A 16773-nucleotide genomic window follows, 5' to 3' on the forward strand; every position below is an offset into this window, starting at 1 on the left:
CTTATTTGTTGCATTGATCTGGTGATTTTTGTTTTGTTACAAACTTATGTTGATGAACCATGAACTTCTTTCTCTTAGTTTTAGGAGTAATGGTAAATTCTTTTACCTAAAACTGAAAGTAATCCCTGTTATGTTTTTTTTCTTTCCTATTCTATAGTGGCTGGTGAAAAATGCAAGATCCAAGGATTCCTTTGTCAGAGGAGTTCTTGAAAAATAAACCAAAGAAGAAAAAAAATTCTCAAACCAAAAGGCATCTTTATTTGAATTGCAAGGGAATAATACCAAGGAAGAGGTACATGCTCCTATATCATCAAAACCAGGATAGAAGGGTTCCAAAAGAGATTTGATGACTGAAGTCTCACCACCTTTTGTAAAACAAGAGGGTTCCAACTCAGATTCTTTTCCAGATTCCTCTACAGCTGGAAATGAATACCGAGCATTGAGGCGGAAGTATCTGTTGCTGGGCTAAGAGAGTTAGCTTTGCAAACATCTCAAGTGTGCAAAGAACTTGGAAAGCACTTGAAAATTCAAGTGATGGTTACAACTGGTGGTACTAGCCTGAAAGATGATATCTTACGCTTATATCAACCAGTTTATTTACTAGTTGGGACTCCTGGAAGGATATGGGATCTCGCTAAAAAGGGTGTTTGCGTTCTGAAAGATTCCGCAATGCTTGTTATGGATGAGGTAAATACTTTTTTAACACAACTTTTACTCATTTATAAAAGTGGTTGACATGCATAAACTATTTGAAAAGTTGCAATCCTTTTAACTGAGAACAAACAAATTTTCAATTCTATTCTCTTTGTATGTTCATTCTGTGATATCTTTAGTAGTAAGAGTTGGTTCCCAACCCCTTTTTTACATTGCTTTTTGTTCGGTTTCAGGCTGATAAGCTTTTGTTCCTAGAATTCCAGCCTTCTATACAGCAGCTGATTCATTTTCTTCCTTAACACTGACAAATTCTAATGTTTTCAGCAACATTTCCTTTTACTGTAAAAGACTTCAAAGATAGGTATCTTCAAAAGCCATATGCCATTAACCTTATGGATGAGCTAACCTTGAAGGGTATCACACAGTATTATGCATTTGTCGAAGAGAGACAGAAGGTTCACTGTCTGAATACACTATTTTCTAAGGTTTTGATTTTTGGCTTTGTACTGATATGTATCTGCACTCTAGCATCCCCTATAACATAGTCAGCGTCCTTTTTAGCTGATTGTGAATGATGCCTATTTGATCTAGTATGGCATTTCATAATATATAATTGCCTTCGCTTTATGTTTGTTATTTTCCAATACTATGTTTGTGAATGCTGGCTACGCGACAAGATTGGCTGCCAAGAGGCTTTATATATGTAAGTGTTAATGTATATGATAAGTTTGTTTTTTTCTTTTCTTTTAGTGCTTTTTCGTGGTGTTATCTGCCAATCATAAATGAGTCATAGCTTATAAGTTAGGATAAGATAGGAATAATAATAATGATATGAATATGGTATAGTATAGTATAGTATGTATTCCCTTTCCTTTTGCTTTGATATTTATGTAAGTTCTGCTTGCTAAGTAATGACATGTATATATGATATGATAATAATGGAGGTGTCTCTGATTCCACGTACAATAACGGTACTCAGATTATGTTTTGTTTTTTTTTTCTTTAGTACATTATACACACTACAGTATGAGAAAGGCTCTTAAACCATTCTTTCTGAGCATGAGTTGAGAATCAAATCCTAGTGTACTTCTTAGCAAGGCATTGGGCATAGAGTGGCCTTGGCAGCTCTAAAAAATATTTAGTGATTTTATATATAATTATTTAGCAATTTTGCAGATCTTTGTACTAGGGGAATAGACATTCAAGCAGTCAATGTTGTTATTAATTTTGATTTTTCCAAGAATTCAGAAACTTATCTCCACAGGGTATACTAATTTTTCCTCATTCCCTTCCTAATTTATTTGCCTTGACACTGATTTCCTGTTCTAACGGATCATATACGGATATACAGGTCGGTTGCTCAGGGAGGTTTGGGAATCTTGGTTTAGCAGTTAACTTGATTACTTATGAGCAAGGTTCTGAAAACCGAACCGGTCATCAAACCGCTCTAGTTACTGGTTCACTAGTTCATAGGTTCAACTGGTTCAACCGTAGTTAAACCCAAAAAACCGTTTTATAATAAAATAATAAATAAAATATAAACAAACACATGAAAATTATTTGAACTATAAATTAGTCATTTTTGTGACTAACTTTTAATTTTAAAATCTTCTTGATAGATAATTTAGAAAGTACATATGTATCTAGCTTTGGAAATTATTTGATCAACACTGGACTTTACTTTGTATTACAATTTACATGTTAGAATTTAAGTAGCCTTTGTTCTATATTAAATATTTTGGATTCAGTGATTATCCTTTGATGATAACCAAGCAAGAATTGGAGTTTTAGTTGTTCCATCAACCATTACAATATTGTGTCTTCTTAACAGTGGTTGTGAATGAATTCACTTAAAATGGTTCACAGATCATAGTCCACTTGTTAGGCTTCTCAAAATGAGCATGATATCAAAAAATAATATATGGAAGGAGAATAACTTTTACAATGAATCCTAGCATAGGAGGGTCTCTCACTCTAGTAGAGTATAAACTATAAAGTAACATAGTTTCATTAATTTTGAAACCTTCATTTCTTCACAAGAACATAAAGAACAACTCGGTTGCTGCGATAATCAGAATGCCACACATTTTGATCAATACGACCAATTCTGAAATTGTTCATTGCAGCTTCTAGGAAGTACTCAAGAATGGCATCTGAAACCATAAAAGAAAAAAAGATCTCAGAACTTATAATAGTTGTGAGGATTAGGGTCCAAAAATGAAGTTAAAAGAAACAAATCCTTCACCATTTCGAAGCTCGCTAGCCAAAAAGATAGTCTAAGATAGTTGTATTAGGCCCAAAGAGCTGCCCTAGCGTCTCTAGCAGATTGAGTTGATAATTCATTGGTATATTAACTCAAAATCTTGAAACATCTTATAGCACTCTTTATCTTTATATTATCCAGTTCCCTAATATACCAAAATGGATCTTTCTTAATCATGTCAAAAGCCAAACTATAAGAACTAATTTAAAAGAAAATAAATGACAAATTATATCAGTTCATCATGTCACAAAATCCAGTTCAGTTTAGCAGGATCAGTTTAGAGTTTACAGTTCCAAAGTTCATCATGTTACAAAATCAAAGAGTTACTCAATCAAACTCATCAGGAGACAGAGACATGCAATAGTTATTCAATGATTCAATCAAACAATCACAACACCACCCCAGATGAAAAAAAGTTAAAAGAAGCTCCCAAGATTAATACTTAGGTGTATTATTGACCTGTTCAACAATGTTGCCTGCTGGAGAAAGAACTTCTTGCCTTTTAGCAGAGAGCTTGGTCAAAGTGGTTGTGTGAATGGCTCCAATAACAGTTATAGAGTAACAAATCTATTTTTAGCAATAATTTCAACAACACAAAATCAATTATTTGATTTCCATTCACAATTTCACATTCAGAAATTAAAAAAGCAGCAATAGAGTATCAAATTCATTTTTAGCAATAATTTCAACAACACAAAATCAATTATTTGATTTTCCTTCACAATTTCACATTCAGAAATTAAAAAAAGCAGCAACAGAGTAACAAAAATCAATTATTAATTACAAAAAAATTAATACCTAGGCTAGAAGCTGGATCTTGGAAGGCTGGAATAGGGCAGAGCTGGCGAAGGTGTGGAAGTGGCTGAGGACAGTGGCTAGGAAGACAGTGGCCGACGTGGTGGTGTGGAACAGAGTTGGCACCGGCGGGAAGTGGCTGCGCGACGGAGGCAAGAGGCGAGACCGGTGACGGTGGCTTTGATTTTCGAAGCTCAAATGGCGGTGGCTGGACAGACGTTGCGCCGTTGCCTTCGAAACTCGAAGTTGGGACGGCGGCGGTGGCTGGACGGACATGCACCAGCGGCTTCGATGAGGTTGAGACGAATTGGGACTACAGTCTGGATTCTAGACTGCTGCTTCGCGTTGTGGAGGCTGGAGACTAGAAGGAAGAGGGGTTAGGGAACTTAGGGTTGCCATCCCTGCACAACAAAATGCAGCGTTTTTGTTAAGATTCAAAAACCGGCCGGGTTACGGTTCGGTTTGACCGACCGATTTTTGGCCGGTTCAACGATCCAATGGCGGTTTTCAAATTTGCCGGTTTTGTCTTCTGTCCGAACCGTAATTGATAGCGGTTCGCGGTTTGACCGTCCAGTTTGAACCGGTTTTCAGAACATTGCTTATGAGGATTGCTTTAATTTGTATGTAATTTAGAGTCTGTTAAGTTAATGCATTTTAACTGTATATGCTATAGATTTATTAGGCATTCTGTCTTTTGTGCAGATATAGGATTGAACAAGAACTTGGAACTAAAATAAAGCAAATTACACCACACATTGACCAGGTATGACAGGATGCTGTATGAAAATTGTGGTTTTTTGGACCTTTAGTTTGAATGCTTTTTCATTACCTTTATAAAGAGTTTAATATTAGCCTTTTAACTGGCAGATATTTTGCTGGGTCCAGTTTTGGTTTCCCTTAATTTCATTTTCAGATATGTTTGTTGCTAACATTAGTACTGTAGTTTCGTTTTTTCTTTTTGTGATTTTTATTTTCGGTGGATGATGGTTTAGGGGGTTTACCTTATATCTTGTTATGAATAAAGGGATTCCTATGGTATTCTACTGTGTGGTTACAATTACGGGTTCTTTTGGAGTTTTCAGAAATTTGTTATTCATATTATGTTTTATAATTTGCTAATCGTTTGTTTTTTCGTTATTCATATGATCATACTTGTAGATTATTCCTGAAGTGTATTGTGAAGCTTTCCATGTGGTTACTTTATCCGAGGAAGGCCTAGTACAAGCTTGGGGAGATTCAATGACATTTCTTAATTCTCTTCCTAGAAATTCATTTTTGTTTATGTTTGTAAATTTTATGTACACTGTCGTTGTGTGTATAGAGATAACATGGCTAATTTGGTTTGAATTTTGTTAATGTAATACTAATTTTTATTAATTTTTTTAAATGACATTCACATATTTTTGTTAACCTTTTTTTATGGTTTTTGGAGTGTATTAGAGTGCATGTAAAAGCAAATACTAATTTTTCTTTAATTTAATAAGGATATAGCCACCCTTTTAAAGCGTGGCAATAGGTTCATTTTTAGGTACATTTAAAAGCATAGCCTTATCATTCCCTATCGGCATGCTTTTGAAGTGTACCCAAAACCAACTGTCTCGGCACGTTTCAAAAGCGTGGCGATATGTGAACTTTTCGGTACGCTTTTAAAGCGTAGCTATAGGTTAACACCTATGGCCACGCTTTTAAGTGTGGCAAGAGATATAAGCATGGCAAAAAAGAAAGTGTGTCAATAGATTCACAAAAGCGTGCCGATAGAGCAACCGGCACGCTGGCGGATGTGACCATTTCAAAAGCGTACCGATAGCTCAAAAAGCGTGGCGAAAAGCTATCGGCATGTTTTTTAGCATTTTTTGGCATGCTTTAAAAGCATGGCAGAAATCTTATTTTCTTGTAGTGCATCTATTAGGTTGGTAAGCATTAGGAGTTGGATTATACCCATAAGAAACTAGAGGAGGTTGTTGCCAAGAAGGTTGTCTATATGCTTGAGGCACCTCCTATCTTTGATTTCCAAATCCTTGATGCAAACCTCTATTGAAGCTTTCATTTCCTACAACATAGTTTGAACCAAACTCATAGCCAAAGTGATGAGAATTCATAATAAAAAAGGAAAAACAAAAACAAAAACTAATAAAAGATAAAGAAGACAAACTCCTAAACCAAAACTAGCAAATAAGCAAAAGGCAAGGATCGACGATTTAATGGATCAATTACAAGGAGCTAGGGTATTTTTAAAGATTGATTTGAGGTTAGGTTACCATTAGATAAGGGCGAAGAAGGAGGATATTCGGAAAACTACATTTAGAACACGTTATGGTCACTATGAATACGCGGTGATGTCCTTTAGGGTGACGAATGCTCCTGCTGTTTTCATGGATTACATGAATATAGTATTTCGTCCCTTTTTGAATATGTTTGTGGTGATGTTCATAGATGACATCCTGGTTTACTCAAAGATGGAGAAAGAGCATGCGGAGCATCTTAGGATTGTGTTACAGATGTTGAAGGAGCATTGTTGTATGCGAAGTTGTTGAAGTGGAATGGGGAAGGTTGAGGCTGTGATGGAATGGGGAAGACCAACGTCAGTGACTGAGGTTACGAGCTTCTTGGGATTAGTTGGGTATTACAGAAGGTTCATTCACAGATTCTTACAAATGCGTTGCCAATGACTAAGTTAACTCAGAAAGAGACACCATTTGTATGGACGTCAGAATGCGAAGAAAGTTTTCAAACCTTGAAAGAGAAGTTGACTTCAGTGCCAGTTTTTATTTTACATGAACCACATGAACCGTTTGAGGTTTACTGTGATGCCTTGCTGAAAGGCTTGGGTTGTGTTTTAAAGCAACACCGAAATGTGGTGGCTTATGCTTCGTGTCAGCTAAGACCACATAAGGTGAGTTACCCAACCCATGACTTGGAATTAGCGGCAATTGTGTTTGCTTTAAAGAAGATTTGGAGGCACTACTTGTACAGAGTGAAGTTCCAAGTCTTTTTTTTATCACAAGAGTCTCAAGTACATCTTTTATCAAAAAGATCCCAATATGCGTCAGAGGAGGTAAATGGAGCTACTGAATGATTATGTCTTTGAATTAAGTTATCACCTTGGGAAGGCTAATGTTGTAGCGGATGCCTTGATTAGGAAGTCGTTGACTGTCATTTGGATGTGGATTAAGGAGGAGGAGTTTGTAAACAAGTTTGCAGAGTTTAAGTTGGATATTAATGAGATTGACAGAAAGTCATGTTTGAACTAATTGCATATCTCAAATACATTCAAGGCGAAAATTTAGAGGACCCAGCAAAACAAGCAGGAGCTTCAAAAAATGTTTCAGCCAATCGAGAAAGAGAGGCAAGGATTATTCAATAAGGACGGCGAAGGTCTATGGAGATATAAGGGGAGGATGTGTGCCGGATGTTGAGATTTTGAGGTAAGAGTTATTGTCAAAAGCTCATAACAGCGGATTACCTATTCATCCAGGAAGTAGGAAGATGTATTACGATTTAAAGAAGATGTTTTGGTGGCCTAGGATGAAGGGTGATGTAGCATCACTTGTGTCTAAGTATTTTGACGTGTTAGGAGGTGAAGATAGAGCACCAGAGACCGTTAGGAACGCTACAGCCTTTGGAGATTCCTCAATGGAAGTGCAAAGGAGTTGCTATGGACTTTGTAGCGGGTTTTACCGAGGACTAGGTCAGGATTTGATGCGGTTTGGTGAGATTGTACATTAAGGAAATAGTGAGGTTGCATGGTGTGCCAACAACAATAGTGTTAGACCGAGATCTCCAATTCACATCAAGGTTTTGGGGAGCTTTTCAAATAGCTTTCAGTACGAGACTATGTCTCAGCACGGCGTATCATCCATAAACTGATAGACAGTCAGAAAGGACTATTCAGACTGTGGAGGATATGCTAAGGGCGTGTGTATTAGATCGACCAAAAAGTTGGGACCGTTACATGTCATTGGTGGAGTTTGCGTACAATAACAGCTTTTATGCAAGCATCGGAATGACTCCATATGAGGCTTTGTATGGATATAAGTGTCAGTCTCCACAGTATTGGTATGTGTAAGAACCGCAATTAATTAACCGTTTAATTAAATAATTAAATTTCACAAAATAGGTTCCAAAAATTTAGAATGTTAATTAGGAAGTTTAAATATGATTTTCGGACTCAGTAGATTTTTCTAAGTTGGAAAATATAATTTTCTGCAAAAAATCGCGTAAAAAATGCGAATCGGTAAATTAACCGGCCGTACCGGCTTAAATCTGTCTGGTACTGGCTGAGAAGAATAAAAATAGTAGAAAACCTTAGGAAAACATTTAAAATTGAAAACTGGACAATAATTTTAAAGGTTTGGCTCGAAGTTGGGTCAAACGGGCAAAAGATGCTAATGGGTTGGAACGGGCCCAAGTTGGGCCCAAGCTGATGCACGAAAACTTGTCTCTCAACAAATTTCCCTTCGGCAAGTATACCGAATTGTCGTCAAGTAAAAACTCACAATAGAGTGAGGTCGAATCCCATAGGGATTGATTGGTCAAGCAACTTTAATTGGAGGAATGTTCTAGTTGAGCTAAGCAGAAGTTGAGTTGATAATTGCAAGAAATTAAATTGCAGGAAAGCAAATGACAGAAAATGTAAATGCTGGAAATAAATGGCGGAATGTAAATTGCAGAAAGTAAATTACAGAATCTTAAATGGGGATTTGGCGAGATGAACATAAAAGTAAATGACAGAATATAAAGAGAATGGGTAAGATCAGAAATGGGAGATTCATTGGGCTTAGGAGATGTTGCATTCTCCGGATCAAGTTCATTCTCATCTCTTCCTCAATCAATGCATTCATTGATCTCCTTGGCAATCTTAAGTGATTGGATCCCAATTCCTTGGCAACCCAATCTCTCTAAGCTTGAACAATTGCCTAATTCCTTGATTTAATTGCTCATGGGAAGAGATGAAGTATGGTCACTGATTATACCACATGTATTTCCAAATCAAAGTGTTGGTAGGATTATATGTCACTATATCCATCCAAACCCCAATTTGGTCTAACATGAGAAAGCAATTCTAGCATGATCTCCTCAACCCTTTTCCAAGGCTCAGAGGAGATCCAATTATGGAGAGTTTCTTTTCCAAGACAACTAACCAATTGATTTAAGATCGAAAGCTTTCTTGTAAATCAAGAGAAAAGAAAGAAGAAGAAGAATGAAAACTATAATTGATCCATCAAATTAAAACAGAGCTCCCTAACCCAATGAAAAGGGGTTTAGTTGTTTATAGCTCTGAAAATGGAAGATGATAGAGAAGAGTGCATTCTCAAAGTAAACTAGAATTTGTAGGAAAAGTAAATATACAGAATGTAGTTCCCAATAATGCCAAGCCTCTTTCTAGTTCAAAACTACTCCTATATATACTACTCTTCTTGATCTTCTAGTCAGCTCTTCAAGTCTTGGATATGGGCCTTTGATCTTGAGTTGAAGCAGTTACAATCTTCAGTGGGCTCAGCTTTGCTTGTAGAAAAAGTGTGAGTCAGGCATGGATGGACGTTAGTTAGGACGTTAGTGGTGTTAATGTTAAGTGTAAATTTGGGTTCGAAAACATTAGTGACGATAACCTTTTTCACTAACGCTCCAAACCAAATTGATCCACGTTAACTTCAACGTTAGTGGCACTAACGTGACCACTAACGTTGCCTCTTAGTCCTTCGCAAACGTTATTGGCATTCACCTTTACCAATAACGTTGCTTCTTAGTCTTTCGCAAACGTTATTGGCATTCACCTTTACCAATAACGTTGCTTCTTGCTTCTCTTCTCCATGTTAGTGATCCACGTTAGTGTAACTAACGTGGCCCTTAACATGGACATGCCCAAGCTTCGAGGGCGTTAGTGACACTCACCTTTGTCACTAACGCTTCAAAACACCCTTTCTTCCCACGTTAGTGCCTCACGTTAATGGCATTAACGTGACCACTAACGTGGTGGTAATTGCTATCTCCAATGTTAGTGATAAAGGTGAGTGTCACTAACGTTGGCCTATCATTCTTTGCTCCACTTTACCCTTCACGTTAGTGGTCTTAACGTTACCCTTCACTAACGTAGGCAGTATTGGCTTAGTCCAACGTTAGTGACAAAGGTGAGTGTCACTAACATTGGCGATTTCTTTCTCCTTCCACGTTAGAGTTCACGTTAATTGGATTAACGTGACTCTTAACGTGGCTAAGTGTGGCCTTTTGGAACGTTAATGGTATTCACCTTTACCACTAACGTTGGAGCTCCCCTTTCCTTACCACGTTAGCTCCCACGTTAATGTAACTAACGTGGGCTATGATGGCTTTCGAAGGCGTTATTGGCGATCACTTTTTCCATTAACGCTGCAAACTTACTCCCATTCCACGTTAGTGGTCACGTTAGTTAGACTAACGTGGCTGCTAACGTGGCTCTTCCTTGCTTCCTTTGTCCTGAAATCAAGCAAATAAAGTACATCAAAGCTCTGTTCTAGGTCATGAGATCATGCATTATCCATTTTATCATTCAATTCCTGCATAATTCCTATGAAATCATGTAAAGTTCACAATGTTTGCTTGAATCAAGATGTAAGTATATTTTTATCCAAAACTTTCTTATTTACTAAGAAAATGCATGAAACTACCCTAAAATAGTAAAGAAAAGGTCAGTGAAACTGGCCAAGATGCCCTGGCATCACAACATCAAACTTAAAGCTTGCTTGTCCATAAGCAAGTACTGAAGCATAAGAATGATGAATGAAAGAACAAGAGAAACAATTTCTTATTATAGAAGTCAAGTTCTTGGTTTATGGGGTTTCATGCATAGAAACTTAGGTTCATTCCTTTACTGGTTTTCAGGTCTTTATCGTGCTCTTGAATACTCGCTTGATTGCATCCTATGAGATCCTTATTCATTGATCCCCCTCTTTCCTTTCAGGGTTTATTGCATTCTTTTAGGCTAAGTGCTTTGTGAGGGGGCGACTCTTTAAGATAAGCTTTCAGCCAACACTCCTGAACCAACTTAGCTAATCAATTACCATACCACAAACATTGAGAACTTACTTCACAAGATGAACCCCACTCTGGTTTTTCATCACATTTTCTTTTATTTAGCTTAAAGGACAAGCATACATTTAAGCAGGATGAAAATGAAAACCGGAAACTTAGACCAGCACACATAGACCTTGGCAATGAAATCTTAAAGGCAGAATTGAAAATTCCTAAGCTACTGTGGAAGCATGCTATTTCATACATGATTTTCCTTATTTAAACTTGAAAAAGATAGAACGAAGAGGGAACTCCACCACCTTTTACTTCTAAGGATGCTCATGCTCTCTCTCTTGTTTGTCCTCTTTGTGTCCACTTGCGCTTCCCTATATCCGTGTCATTCTGGCTCTTTTCCAATCTTTCAGTGCCTTCCTTACTGATTCATGACTCTTTTCTGCTCTTTCTCTTTCCTCTCGTGCTAATTCATCCTTTACTTCCTCATATCTTGTGATCCCAGGGTGCAATACAGGCAGTTGTCCGACTAAGTATCCGAGCCTGGCTTGAGTGTTTACATGATATCCAGTCTCACTCATATAGACTCCTTCTGAGAACGCTCTGTATTCATCGAAGAGATTTGCCTATTCTCTTTGTTTCTGATGCATCTCATGAATGTGTGCACCTTGATGTGCTTGGATGTTGATTAGCTTTTGGATGGCTTCTTGTTGTTGATCTTGCTTTTGGTTCAACCTGTGGAAGGATTCACCCCATTGTCTCCCTTGTTCTAGTTGCTGTTCCATCAATTGCTTTTGCCACTCCCCTTGTTGATTCATCCATCTAGAGAATGATTATTCTTGGCGATCCATCATTTGCAGTTGAAGCTCCTTCTGTGCCCCTTGATTCTCCATGTATTGCCTAGACAAGCCATCAATGGCTTCTTGTAATTGGTGCATGTCTAAAGTGGCTGGGGCTTGCTCCTCTGGGTTTTGTCCTTCTACAACTTGATGGGCTAGCCTTTTTCTTAGTCTTTGTTGAGGTAAGGGAGGTGCAACGGAATGCATCCGTCAAAAAGTAATTGGGATGCTGACTTTTATCCACTTGGGGTTTCCATCTTCGAACACCATCCCAGCCCATGTGCACAGACGGAAAATGGTAGCCTAACCTTCCTCCAGAATCACTTTTCTCAGCGAACTTCCGAATGCCTTGAGCTATGAGTTCGTGAACCTTGATCTCTCCCCCTTTGAGTATACATTGTACCATTGTTGCTCTCTTACGGTTATCTCTGAGTTATTTCCGGCGGGAAGGATAGATCTCCTTACAATCTCAAACCACCCCTTTGCTTCAAGGGTGAGATCCCCTCTCTTAATTAATTTGGGCTTCCTATGGGAATCTCTTACCCAATCTGCTCCTGGTATGCAGATATCTTCCACAATCTGGTCATAGTTGGAACTACTATCTATTCTGGATTGATAGCTCTCTTCTGCGAATGGTATGGTTCGTAGCTTTAACACCCTCATGATGTTCATGGGACTAAAATCTACTGTTACCCCTCTTAAGAAGCTTATATAGGATTCATCTGCCCTATCATACCTGACTGCGTTTGCATAAAACTCTCTTACAAGAGTTGCGTTTACTTTTGTGACCGGATCAGTGAGGAGCTCCCATCTTCTCTTTTCCACCTTTTCTGTGATTCCAGGGCACTCAGTTTTCTTGACTTGAAAACCTAGCTCGTATATGATTTCTTTATCAACCATCCACCCAAATTGTAATGCATGGTGAAAGGTTCTAAATTTCTTCTCATCAAAAGGGGGTTGCTCCATAGGCTCCTTCCCTTTTCTTCTTTTAGAGCTCGACGATGCCATGAGTAACCTTTGATTTCAAATTTGTAGAAGTATGGATGATTGCAGCTTAAAAGATGTAGCTATGAGATTGTGTGAGAAAGCTTTTGATGGAGGAAGAAGTTTTGAGTGCGTGTTCCGAAAGAAAGAAATGTGAGGGGAGGGTTCTGGAATGTGGGGAGGTACGAAATAAGAGGGGGATGGGTGATTGAAGGGTGTGTATTGATAGTAAAAATCAATGGTGGACAGTTGGGGTTTGGCACGGAATGAGCACAAGGATCACCACTTTTATGAAGTGATTGGTTCGGTCTCCAAGGCGATCCTTCTCCAAATGTTGCATGGCAACACTTCCCAAGGTACTTCCTTTGAAGACATATGTGTAGTTCCCTTGGTGAAGTGGCCGAACCACCCCCCTTGGGTTATCCCATCAGTTCCTTCCAACATTCTCTTCAATTCCCTTGCAAGACAAAAGAAAAGAGAGATTAGTTTGAATTGTGGCGGAAAAATAAGAATGGGAGGCTAACTACTTTTTTAAATTTTTGCTTTTGACTAACTAAGTGCCATTCATGAATGCAAACCAACCGACCAACTAAGTGTTCATGCATGCAAAATTGGTGACACCAAACTTAGTTTGTGACCATGTGGTGTAAAAAGATTTGATTAAGGCTATAAGATTGACATGCTATGAATTGTGTTCATGTCTTCTTAGGGTGCCTTGAACATCAAACTTGTTATTCACTATATGCTGCATATAGAGATTCTTCTAAGTGCTTGTCAAAGTTGATTTGGAATTCATGAACCTTGCTTTATTAACTACTTTAAAAATCCTAAAAAATACTGAAATGATATAAAACATAGGTTGCCTCCCATGAAGCGCTTCTTTAGCGTCATTAGGTTGACGTTTGGCCTTTGTCAGGGTGGTTGATAATGCCTCAAATCTTCCCTTCTCACAGTAAATCTATCTCCGTTGGCTTTATTAAGAATCTCCACATGTTCCAAGGAGAGAATTTTGCTGATGGTGTACACTTGAGGTAGCTGAGGTGGGATTGATGGGAAATGAGCAGAGATTACTTCATCCCCTGGAGAGAAATTCTCTGTAGGGATCTTCTTATTCCTCCATCCCCTTGGTGCCTTCTTCCTTGTTTCTTTTAATGCTACCCTGCTCATTGTGGCCTCTTTGTCTAGGGAAATTTTGTTGCTGGTCTCATATGACTCCGGTGGATTTAGCTCCTCTTAGGTTTCCCTTAGCTGTTGTGCCTTCTGACTGTATTATTTGTCAACCAAAGGGATTCTTAGGTGTATTGTTTTTGCTTCTGTGCTTGTTCCTTCCACCAATGCCTTATTGTGATCCTCCTTTAATTCCTTATTTCCTTGATCTGCTTTCTTGCGAGGGTTTGAAGACATTGAAGGTAAGTTGTTCATCATGTATCCTCAGTATTAGCTCTCTTCGCTCCACATCTATAAGTGCTCTAGCTGTGGCTAGGAATGGTCTCCCCAATATGATTGGATGGAGGTGACTCTCTTCCATCTCCAAGATAACAAAGTCTGTGAAAAGGAAGTAGTTTCCAACCTTCACCAACACGTTTTCAACCACTCCTATTGCCTGTTTTTGGGTTTTGTCAGCCAATTTGATGATTACATCTGTGGGCATTAGCTCATTGATTTGAAGCTTCTTCATGAGGGATAAAGGCATTAAGTTGATGCTTGCCCCCAGGTCACAGAGTCCCTTATCAATCATTGTTTCTCCTATAGCACAAGGGATGTGAAAGCTTCCTGGATCCTTCCTTTTTGTTGGCAACTCTATTTGAATGAGAGCACTGCACTCTTTAGTCATCACTATTGTTTGCCCTCCCTTCAATGAATTCTTCTTGGTTAGCATCTCCTTCATACACTTAATGTATGAAGGCATTTGTTGGAGAGCTTTGATGAATGGTATATTTACATGGAGAGATGCAAACATGTCGAGGAACCTTGAGTACAATTTCCTTTCTGTACCCCCTTGAGTCTTTGGGAAAAAGGTGCATATGGGTTCAGAATCTCCTTCTCCCTTAGCTCCTTCCTTTGTGTGGGGTTGGTTTCTTGGTCACTCTCTTCTTACTTCTCTGCTGGAATATCTTGAGAGTGTTCTAATGGTTTGTTCAGTTCTTCTACACTCCCCTTATCACTTATAGTGACCATCTTGCATTCTTCCCATCTTACCTTCTTTGCTTCACCTCTCGAGTTTTTCTCTGTGTCACTTGGGAAGCTATCAGTAGGCTTGGGAATCTATTGAGAGAGATATCCCACTTGAGACTCTAGCCTCTTGATGGTGTCTCCCTGGTTTTTGATACTAGCTCGCACTTCATCTTTGAACACTCTGTTGTCTTGGACTTCCTTACATATACCTTCAAGTAGAGTCTCAATTCTGGAGAGTCTATCTTCGGGTGGTGATGGTGAATTGAGGTAGGAGGGGTGAGAAGGGCTATTTTGGTTTTGATGTGGATGTTGAGAGGTACTATTGGGTAGGTGTTGATATGATCTCTGTGTGGAGTGCTGGTGAGTTGCATTGTTGTTGGGGTTGTGATGTCTTTGATCCTGGCCTTGATCTTGTTGATTTTTCCACCCAAAGTTCGGGTGGTTCTTCCAACCAGGATTATAAGTTTTGGAGTATGGGTCATGGGCCTGCTTAGGTGAGTTCCCAATATAGTTGGCTTGTTCCCAGTCACTCTCTTCCTCTGTATTTACTCCTTCTTGAGCTGGTGATGAAGTAGTGACTGCTACAATTTGGTTCTTTTCCATCTTCTTGGTAAGGTCAGCTAACTGCTTGGTGATCTTCTTGTTTTGAGCCAGCAGTGCATCCATATGGTTTAGCTGCATCACTCCTCGAGTGTTGGTCCTTTCAGAAGCATAGAAGTAGTCATTCTCAGCTACAGTCTCAATGACATCTATTGCTTCTTCAATGGTTTTCTTCTTGTTTAGAGATCCCCCTGATGAATGGTCTATGGCCTTTCTTTGATTCATAAGAAAGACCTTCATAGAAAATGTGCAGTTGAACCCATTCGTTGAACATGTCCGGTGGGCACCTTTTTGTTAAGTCCTTGAACCTCTCCCATGCCTCATAGAGAGTTTCACCATCTTGTTGCCTGAAGGTTTGTACCTCAGCTCTCAACCTGTTGATTCTTTGAGGAGGGTAGAATCTCACCAAGAATTTGTTCACCACATCTTCCCAGGCTGTTAAACTCTCCTTCGGGAAAGATTCCAACCATTTAAATGATTTGTCCCTAAGTGAAAAAGGGAATAAAAGTAGTCTATAGAAATCCGGATGAACATCATTAGACTTCACAGTATCACATATTCTTAGGAATTTGGTTAGATGTTGATTGGGGTCTTCTTGGGCACTTCCTCCGAATGCACAGTTGTTCTGAACAAGGGTGATGACCTGGGGCTTCAGTTCAAAGTTATTGGCATGTATGGTTGGCTTTTGGATGCTATTTCCACAATTTCCTAGGTCTGGGTTGATGTAAGGCTTAGAACTCTTCTCTCTTGCCCAGCATGATTCACTGGGCCTTCTCTGGCATGGTTGTGAGCTTCTTCTTCTTAGTGGTTTTCTATATTCTCCTCCATGTCAGTTTCAAAATACTACTCCTCTTCCTCAGCACCAACGACTCTCTTTCCTCTTGCTTCCCTCCTTAATCTAAGGAAGGTACTCTCAGGTTCAAAATCAAAGGAAGTTGAAGCTCCGCTTCTTCTACCTGTCATACAACCAACAAAGCAAAAAGCAAGAAAGATAATAAATGCAGAAATTACTCTTGTTAGAATGGCTGTTAGTGTGAGCGGTGCAACGTATCAAACAGTTAGTGGGTTAGTGAACTAAATGGTAGATAGCCAGGAAAACAGATGAAGAAGAAAGAAAATGGAAACGAAATAGCTAAACTGGGAGTAAATGACTAAGATGAAATAATCAAAACAAAGAAAATTGCTCAACCTAGTTATCCTCCAACTTAATCATTGTCGATACAAAATCAATCCCCGGCAACAGCGCCATAAACTCGATGCACGAAAACTTGTCTCTCAACAAATTTTCCTTCGGCAAGTATACCGAATTGTCGTCAAGTAAAAAACTCACAATAGAGTGAGGTTGAATTCCACAGGGATTGATTGGTCAAGCAACTTTAATTGGAGGAATGTTCTAGTTGAGCTAAGAAGAAGTTGAGTTGATAATTGCAGGAAATTAAATGGCGGGAAAGCAAATGACAGAAA

General features: G+C 38.8%; 1 protein-coding gene and 1 non-coding gene across 4 annotated transcripts; both read left to right on the plus strand.

Moving 5' to 3' along the window:
- The first annotated feature begins 468 nt into the window (after positions 1-468).
- Positions 469-5089, plus strand: LOC107465637 (uncharacterized). 3 transcript variants are annotated; one of them, XM_052253789.1, is made up of 3 exons: positions 469-687; positions 4415-4475; positions 4871-5089. In XM_052253789.1, the coding sequence occupies exons 1-3, from the start codon at positions 683-685 to the stop codon at positions 5066-5068; spliced, it is 264 nt and encodes an 87-aa protein (XP_052109749.1). In that variant the 5' UTR covers positions 469-682; the 3' UTR covers positions 5069-5089. The 3 variants fall into 3 exon arrangements, 1 of the variants encoding a protein (XP_052109749.1); XR_002367601.2 differs by lacking the exons at positions 4415-4475; positions 4871-5089 and adding an exon at positions 888-1344; XR_008002515.1 differs by lacking the exons at positions 4415-4475; positions 4871-5089 and adding an exon at positions 979-1344.
- A 10492-nt stretch (positions 5090-15581) lies between these two features.
- LOC127742113 (small nucleolar RNA R71) lies at positions 15582-15685 on the plus strand. Its single transcript, XR_008003300.1, has one exon. It is a non-coding gene; the product is annotated as a small nucleolar RNA R71 (small nucleolar RNA).
- Positions 15686-16773: the final 1088 nt, after the last annotated feature.

The sequence above is a fragment of the Arachis duranensis genome, chromosome 9, assembly GCF_000817695.3.
Source record: "Arachis duranensis cultivar V14167 chromosome 9, aradu.V14167.gnm2.J7QH, whole genome shotgun sequence".
Classification (NCBI taxonomy): Eukaryota; Viridiplantae; Streptophyta; class Magnoliopsida; order Fabales; family Fabaceae; genus Arachis; species Arachis duranensis.